The following is a 9,017-nucleotide window of genomic DNA, read 5'->3' as shown; positions in this document are numbered from 1 at the left end:
CACACACACACACAAACACACACACACACACACACACACACACACACAGAGAGAGTAGGGGATGTCTTTTCACCATATGGGACTTGGCCTCGAGATCCTTGAAGTCTGCCTCCTTCACCCCAGACATGGTTTGGTAATAGTCAAGGTTCTGCCGCATCTCCATGTGCTCAGGATTGCCCACAAAGAAGGTGTGTGCGGCGGCCACAGCTTTCTCCAGCTTGTTAATCTATAAATGAAGTAAAAGAATATGTTCATATACAAATTCTGTTCTGTTTGTTTGCTTGCTTGGTGGGATTCTTTGTGTGTATGTGTGTGCATGCGTGCGTGCGTGCATGCGTGTGCATGTGCGTGTGTGTGTGTGTGTGTACTGACATTGTGGTGTTGCTATACAGGCCAGTCTCAAACTCTCAATCCTCCTGCCTCAGATCCCAAGTGCTGGGATTATAGGTGAGACTTTGTCTCAAAACAAAATAAAACAAACAAGCAATCAAAGACCGATTGAAACAGTGACTGAGTTGACTAAACAGTGACTAAAGCTGCAACTATAGTGGAATACTGCAGAAAGAGCAGCTAACAGCTACACGGTGGTGAGAATCCCAGAGCTGCTGTAGAGCACTGTGCCACCACGCCCAGCTCACATGCCCCAGCACCTCAGGACTGCTCCTGCTTCCTCTGCTATGCACCCCTAGCCCTCCTCACCTTCTTCCCTCTGAGCACTAGCACCTAGCTTCCTCTGGTGGACTAAGTAAGGCACTGGGTTCCTAATTCTCACCACCACCACCGCTTTCTCCTTCCAGAATTAACATTCTGAAAACGAGGTCTGGTGATGGCTGCCTGAGCTGTGCAGAAGCCTCACTAAACTTTGTAGTCACTCCTGGTCTCCCCATGCAGGAGTCACAGACAGGACCACCCCATGGCCCCAGATCCCCACGCAGAAGTCACGGACGGGACTACCCCATGGTCCCAGATCCCTACACAGGAGTCACGGACGGGACTACTCCATGGTCCCAGATATGTCACACTTTAGCTCCACTTTCCCCTCTCTGGGGAATAACCATTTTTCAGTGGTTCCTCTCCCTCAGGCCTAATTTAACTGAGGCAAAGCTAGAGTTTTCCGCCTATGTGCTCCCCCAGTCCTATCTAGCTACATAACCTTTTTTGTTAGCCCTTAGTACAGTGACTCCTAACAGTGACTCAAGGGAAAACAAAGGATCAATCATTTTAACCACCTGTCCAAGAACTGGAATATAGTAGGTGCTCAATAAATGGCAATGAATTTTAAGTAGTACTATTAAGTGACATGATCCAATCAGTAAGAACCCTATCAGCCCAGCACGCTTTCCAGTAACCAGAAGGAACGGAGGGGGACAAAGCAGAAATCTGAGGTACCCAAGAGCCTCTAAGTCTCTCTTTAGGTAGAAGTGAAAGGTCTGTGAAACTGTTGTAGCTACGTAATCTGCATGTGCAGCCCATCCCCCTAACATGGGACTAATAACATTTACTCAAAGGATACTCTATCAGGGCAAATGAGGCAAAAAACAAGTGTAAAGTGCTTTAACAGAGTCCTGGAAATATATGTTGCCAGTCGTCACGGGCAGAAAAGGCTGGTGTTCCAAGCCCGTTTATTGACTTGACCTTAAATCTCTGTGGCATCCCAAAAGACAGTCATTTTCTTTAAAAAAACAAACAAACAAAAAACCCCCCAAAAACAACAAAAAACAACAAAACCAAAAATACTAGCCAGAGGGTCCTCCATAGGGCGGAGCCAGGCAGCCCCCGCTGGCGACGTGGCAATCCCACGTCCTGAAAGAGCGCTGCTGTTGGATTAGGGAGCAGGGAAAGCATGATTGGAGAACGAACCGGAAGGAAGATGCTGCAGAAGCACTTGGACACTTGCAATGAAGTACTGCTGGGAGACCCAAGCGGCCGCCTGGGTTCCCTCTAGGAGGCCTTCCCAAAAGAAAAAGGTCAGGTATTTCTTGGCTTGGGCTGTCACTACTGGCTGGACCTTTAGGGTTAGCATCTGCCCATAAGAACCGGGTGAAGCGCCCAAAGTCCGCCAAGAGCTCCCCAGACAAGAGGTCCCTCGCCTCCCTGCCGTCTCATCCCTGCTCTGCTCCCCAAGTTCCCCAGGTCGCTCCCGACCGCCGGGCTCCGGACCAGTCGCACCTTGAAATAGGCGACCTGCAGGTAGTTGTACGGGCTCCGCTTGTTGAACTCCAGGTCCAGTTCTTCACTCAGCAAGTGGGCAGAGGGCGGCCCGAGGCAGCGGCGCAGGCAGGCGGCACGGCGCAGCACCGCTCCGAAGAAGCGCAGGTCCTGCAGGGCGGCGGCTCCCGGGTCCTGGCTCAGGCTGGGGGCCGGACCGAGATCCAGGTCCGGTGCCCACGGCAGTTCGGTGGCACAGCGTGTACGGCAGCGCAGGCGGAGGGCACGCAGGGCGGCCCGCGAGCGCAGCGCCCGCTCCATGTTCAGGACCACCCCGGGCCAGTCCCCGCGCGCGTAGGCCGCGGTCCCCTCTGCGTAAAGCAGGTCAGGGGCTGCCACGTCCCATCCGGGCTCAGACTCTGCCGCCGCAGCCCGCAAGGTGGCGGCTGCGGCGACCGCTAGCATCGCGGCCAGCAGCCTCCTCACGCTCACCGCCATGGCCTGGCTCCTCCACTTAACGGGACTGCTCGCCTGGGGCACATTCCAGAGCCCCGCCCCCCACAGAAGCCACGCCCAGAGACGAGCCACGCCCCAAACCCAGAAGCTCGTGGCAAGGAAACGCGTACCGCCTCTTGCTTTTAACCAATCCACACACTTACTCTTCGTGAGCCCCCGCCTCTAATCTCCTGCGCACCGCTCAATGGTCGGAGAACGATAAAGCCCCACCCACAAGCTGTTGTGCGCCTGCGCTTCAGACTGAGCTCCTTGTGGGTGGTGGGACTGAGGTGCTGTTATGGCGGACCCCGGGGTTCCCGGCCGGTACGAAAGTGGTACGGGAAATCTGGGGGTGAAGGAGGCGGCGGGTCCTGGAGGTAGGTGGGACTGAGTTGCCGGGGTAAGAGGTCGCAGCCGGGTGGCTCTTTCCTGCTGGCTCAAGGAAGGCTGAGGGTTTCAACTTACGCCTGTGTTCCGGGTGTGTATCACAGGAGCCCTGGTGGAACTCACCCCGACCCCCGGCGGCCTGGCTCTGGTGAGCCCCTACCACACCCACCGGGTCGGGGACCCCTTAGACCTCGTGGCGCTCGCCGAGCAGGTGCAGAAGGTGAGGAATAGCCATCTCCGTCCTTTACCCTGCCTCTGTGGGCACGGGACAGCCTGTGAGCTCGGCAGTACTGAAGTTACCATTCCATTTCACACGAAGAGGATCACTCTATCCCAATTCCTTTGTTGTTGTTTTGAGACAGGGCCTTTCTCCATAGCTCTGGCTGTCATGGAACTCACTATATTATAGACTAGGCTGGCCTCGAACTCACAGATCCACCTTCCTCCCCCAACCCCGCCCCCAAAACCCTAAGCTGGGATTAAATATATGGCTTCTATACCAAATTCTTAAATAGTCACATTTTATTCTGCTTCCCGTAAGGTCTTTATCTGTTACCCAAGAGCTTGTGGAACTTAAATATATGCTCTTTCTTTACTTAATAAAAAAACCAAACCAAAACAACAACAACAACTGTGCTGGGGGTATAGTTTAGTTGTTACACCACTTGCCTAGCCTTGAATTTGATTCTTAGCACTACCAGAACATCATGCAAAAAGGCACAGGGTAAAATTCCTGTTGAAAAAAGACCACACACAATAAAATTGGAGGTAGTTTCATTTGCTTTATAGCCCAGGTTGGCTTTGAGTTCAGCCTCCCAAAGGTATTACAAGGGTCGCTGTCACACATGGTGAGTTTCAGTGGATACAGTATTCCTATGTCCAGAGCTTAGACATCAGTTGCCATAAGAGGTAAAATAAAGAAGATATGCAAAATAATGGAAAAGGCCGTACAAGTTTTGACAAATCAGTTTTGATTGTTTCTCTCTGGAGCTCCGAATCTGTAAAATGAGGTCTTTGAGGTGGAGAGGCTCATAGGTCTAAGTGAGACTCCAGTTTCCTTCTCTTAGCAAGACTTTCCCCTGTAGAATCTTTTTCAGTGTCAGAGCCTGGCTGCTTTAAAAACTTCTAGTGTTCTCTTTCTCTTGTATAAACTAGCTTATTTGGCAGTTATAGTGTTCAAGAGTTTGTTTTGATCAAGAAAATTAATGATTGACATGCCAAAATCCATCACATAAAAATGTGTCTGTTGGGGCTGGAGAGATGGCTCAGCGGTTAAGAGCACCGACTGCTCTTCTGAAGGTCATGAGTTCAAATCCCAGCAACCACATGATGGCTCACAACCATCCATAGTAAGATCTGATGCCCTCTTCTGGGGTGCCAGAAGACAGCGACAGTGTACTTACATATAATAAATAAAATATATAAAAAAAAAAAAAACATAAAAAAAAATGTGTCTGTTGTAGTATTTAAGAAAAATTAAAATGTTTAGGAAAGCCCTTTTAATTAAAACTTTACTTTTTTTTTTTTTTTTTTAAGAGAGGTGGGTGCAAAACTAGGCTTAGAAGACTATCGAGTGTCTGTTTAATCAGATTGCTATTAGAGGGAGGTAGCTAGGGACAAAGTCTTGGGCAATCAACACTTTGAGTTTCTGAGTGACTGTAGTGGACTCAGCCAGAGAGAGAATACAGCTTTTCTTAAAAAAAATTACTTTTAAAAGATTCATTTATTTTATATATGTGAGTACTCTGCCGTTCTCTCCAGAGACACCAGAAGTCATTGGATCCTGTTACAGATGGTTGTGAGCCATCATGTGGGTGCTGGGAATTGAACTCAGGACCTCTGGAAGAGCAGCAGTCAGTGCTCTTAACTGCTGAGCCATCTCTCTAGCCCAGCTTTAGTCTCTTATACTGGTGATATATATATAATATATATATATTATATATATATATATATATTTTATACACACACACACATATATATATATACACACACACATATATATATATATATATATATATTCCATATAAAGGATATATTCTGTTGCCTCCAGTTCTCCAGAATAATCCATTTATGAGAAGCTGAAAAAGAAAATACTTTAAAAACAAATTGAGAGCTGGGGAAATGGTTCGGTGGTTAAGAGCACCTACCGCTCTTGTTGATGACCCAGGTTTAGGTACCAGAGCTCACATTGAGACTCACAGCCATTTGTAACTCCAGTCCCAGGGGATCAGATGCCTCTTTGGGCATTGCTTGGACACGATGCACATACACACATGCAGGCAAATGCCTATATACATACAATTAAAAACTTTAAAAACTAATGAAATCAGCATATTCACTGTCTACATACTGAAATACACTTGCAGGGAGGGCAGTCTCTGACTCCCTTATGTGTGGTCAGAAAGCTTTCGTTGATTTGATACTGAGACATGGATTTTGGAATTAAGTTTAATTATGTTCAGATCCTTCAGTTGCCATTTATTATAAAACCTTAGGTCACCACCATGCCTGCTTGAGTATTTTTTCTTTCTTTTTTTTTTTTTTTTTTGGTTTTTGGTGACAGGGTTTCTCTGTATAGCCCCTGGCTGTCCTGGAACTCACTCTGTAGACTAGGCTGGCCCCCAACTCAGAAATCCTGCCTCTGCCTCCTGAGTGCTGGGATTAAAGGTGTGCGCCACCACATCCGGCACCTGCTTGAGTCTTAACACCTAACTAAGGTTATTGTTTCTGGAGCGTTAGATGCCATGATTAATGTAGAGGTTCTGAGTGCTTGGTCCCAGGGTCAGTGCCTCCTTTGGGACTGGCGGATGGCTCAGGGTTAAGAGAACTTGCTCTTGCAGAGGCTGCAGGTTTGGTCTCTAGAACCTACCTGGTGGCTTACAGTCATCTATGACTCCAGCTCCAGGTGAGTCATTGCCCTCTCTCTTCTGACTTTCTCAGATGCCAGGCACGCGTGTGGTACACATACGAATACATATACAACAAATACAGCTTTTCAAAAACGTACTCTTTCCTTCATTTTTTTTTTAGTTAGGCTCTGGTTTGCATGGTGTCCCTTAAAGGGAAAAGGGATTAGAGATGGCCTGGTGCCTTAGTTAGGGTTTTACCGCTATGAACAGACACCATGACCAAGGCAACCCTTAGAAGGACAACATTTAGTTGCGGCTGGCTTACAGGTTCAGAGGTTCAGTCCATTATCATCAAGGCAGGAGCATGGCAGCGTCCAGGCAGGCGTGGTTCAGGAGGAGCTGAGATTTCTCCATCTTGTTCCAAAGGCAAACAGGAGAAGACTGGCTGCCAGGCAGCTGGGACAAGGGTTTTAAAACCCAGGTCCACAATGACACACTTCCTCCAACAAGGCCACACCTACTCAACAAGGCCACCCCTCTTAATAGTGCCACTCCCTGGGCCAAACTTATTCAAACAGCCACACCTGGTCATCTTGGTGAACACTTGCTGCTCTTTTTTTTTTTTTGGTTTTTCGAGACAGGGTTTCTCTGTGTAGCCCTGGCTGTCCTGGAACTCCCTTTGTAGACCAGGCTGGCCTCGAGCTCAGAAATCTGCCTGCCTCTGCCTCCCAAGTGCTGGGATTAAAGGTGTGTGCCACCCGGCACACTCGCTGCTCTTACAGAGGACCTAGGTTCAGTACCCAACTCTATAGTGTGGTATACACCCTCGGTGACTCTGATTCTATGGGATCTGATAAATTCTGGTCCCCTCAGGCACCAAGAAAGCCCACAGCACACACATATGCATGTATGTAAACACTCATATACATGTAATAAAAATGGCTATTTAAAAAGAAAGGGAAAGGGAGGTGATTATAAGGTTCCTCCCATCATGAACCTGCCTTAAATATGGAGACTGCCTCCTCTTTTTATTAGCCATATGGATTTTCTTGTCCTAAAAACAAAATGCTTTTTTTCCCCAAAATCATGGCCTACAGGACCATCCATGACCTCCCCTTTAGTGTTGAAGTTTTAGGAAGGTCTGATGTGGTAATCCAACTGAGGTGGTGATCAGACTTCTATACTATCGGGTGTTAATAGTTTAATAGTCCATCACAAGTATCTTTAAAAAAAAAAGATTTGTTTATTATTATAAATAAGTACACTGTAGCTGTCTTCAGGCGCACCAGAAGAGGGCGTCAGATTTTATTACGAGTGGTCGTGAGCCACCATGTGGTTGCTGGGATTTGAACTCAGGACCTTCAGATGAGCAGTCAGTGGCCAGTGCTCTTACTTGCTGAGCCATCTCAAGTATCTTTTGACTTTCTTTTTTTTCTTGTTTGAGACTGTTTCACTATCTATCTATGTATCTATCTATCCATCCCTGGCTGTAGACAGGCTGGCTTCTAACTGACAGAGACCCACTTCCCTCTTCCTCTCGAGTGCTGGGATTAAAGGTATGAGCTACCACATCTGGCTTGATTTTCATTTACAAAACTCATTTTAAAGATGTTCAAACATAGAAAATAGGTTGGATGTGGTGCACACCAATATCTTCATACCTGAGAAGAGGAGGCAGGAAGATTGCAAGCTTGAGGCTAGCCTGGGTTCCATAACTGCTGGAGCGCCACACAGAGGAAAACCAAATGAAATGAGGGGCATGGGAAATGAGAGGGGCATTGTCCTTCGCTCAGAGAGCCGAGGGAAGGACACACAAGATGCAGGGGAGGGGACACTCACATTTGATGGCAGGAGATGAGGGTGTGGAAGCGCCAAAGCTTAATGTGATTGGAGTTAAGAGTGAACCGCAGAAGACATGAAGGAGCCTTTAATTCTGGGTGTGGGCTTCTCCTGCACTGGGCTTGAGGGTGGGTGGGGATTTACGTGGCAGTGGAATGGAAAGGCCACTCTAGGTAGAGGCAGAGCTGTTGGCGTTACTCCTTGAATTGCATCCCCATGAGACCCTGGGGCCTCTTGCTGTTTCACCCCATAGTTTGGTTCTCTGTCCTCTGTAGGCTGATGAATTCATCCGAGCAAATGCTACTAACAAGCTGACAGTCATTGCTGAGCAAATTCAGCATTTGCAAGAACAAGCCAGGAAGGTAAGAATGAAGTATGAGGAGGCCCGGTGCTGGTTAGGCCAGTTCCTTTCCATGCTTGGGAGGACTGGCTGATCTTGCTTGTAAGCATGGCGCCGCCTTCGTTTTTAATACATTCTGAACATGGAGAGATTTTGGATAAAACGCAAGGAATATGCCCAAAGGCTTTTGTTAATTATTTTGTATTGCTATGATGAAATATCTGAGGCAGGTTAACCCTATATGTGGTTGTTTTTTGTTTTTGTGGTTTTTCTTAAGATTTATTTAATGTATGACTGCTCTATCTGCATGTACACCTGTATGTAAGAAGAGGGCATCAGATCCCATTAAAGATGGTTGTGAGCCACCATATGGCTTCTCGGGATTGGACTCAGTACCTCTGGAAGTGCTCTTACCTGCTGAGCCATCTCTCCAGTCCCCCTATAATGTTTATTTAGCCCACAGGTTTAGAGGTTCAAGGGCAGGGTGCTGGGGTAGCTCAGCTCTGGGAATTGTCTGGACCATATCTACTCATAGCGGGGCATGCATGGGAGAAGAGACACAGCTTCAAACGTGAAGCCAGAGGTTCAGACATCAGGCTCAGGCCTTCACAACACTGCACCCAAACTCAAGTCTTCATGGTGCTCTCCCCAAAACTCCCGAGGGTGGTGCCTATGAACCTCAGGGCCTCTGAGTAGGCGCTTCCTCTTATGTCACTGCCCTCATGGCCAAGGTCCTAGGTACCTAGGAGATAAATGACATCTGACCCAAAACAGAGGTTAAGAGAAGTGAGCTTTGTTTCTTAGCTAGGAGAAAGGGCAGGATAAAGGTTTTTTTTTTTTTTTTTTTTTTTTTTTGCTAAGGGGGGGAGGGTCTCTTTTATAAACGCAGTGTACTTGAAACAGGAAATTTCCCAAGCCAGCTACACTCATTTAAAAACCTTGGCCCCGGGCTGGTGAGA

The 9,017-nt window shown here is 47.7% G+C and overlaps 2 protein-coding genes across 2 annotated transcripts in view; one reads left to right on the top strand and one right to left on the bottom strand.

The window, feature by feature from the left end:
* Positions 1-2,682, bottom strand: part of P3h1 (prolyl 3-hydroxylase 1) — a 16,144-nt gene extending 13,462 nt beyond the window's left edge. The window contains exons 1-2 of the mRNA XM_021199592.2: positions 2,170-2,682; positions 74-226 (exon numbers count right to left, since the gene is read on the bottom strand). Coding sequence (XP_021055251.1) covers positions 74-226; positions 2,170-2,646 — 630 coding nt within the window. The 5' untranslated portion in view covers positions 2,647-2,682. The remainder of the gene's footprint in view (positions 1-73; positions 227-2,169) is intronic.
* Positions 2,683-2,686: 4 nt separating this feature from the next.
* C6H1orf50 (chromosome 6 C1orf50 homolog) overlaps positions 2,687-9,017 on the top strand; it is a 9,805-nt gene continuing 3,474 nt past the window's right edge. Inside the window, exons 1-3 of the mRNA XM_021201202.2 lie at positions 2,687-3,020; positions 3,135-3,250; positions 7,994-8,080. Of these exons, the coding sequence (XP_021056861.1) occupies positions 2,942-3,020; positions 3,135-3,250; positions 7,994-8,080 (282 nt within the window). The 5' untranslated portion in view covers positions 2,687-2,941. The remainder of the gene's footprint in view (positions 3,021-3,134; positions 3,251-7,993; positions 8,081-9,017) is intronic.

Source organism: Mus pahari, chromosome 6 (assembly GCF_900095145.1).
Source record: "Mus pahari chromosome 6, PAHARI_EIJ_v1.1, whole genome shotgun sequence".
NCBI classification, from domain to species: Eukaryota; Metazoa; Chordata; class Mammalia; order Rodentia; family Muridae; genus Mus; species Mus pahari.
This window is presented reverse-complemented; position numbering and strand designations above follow the sequence as displayed.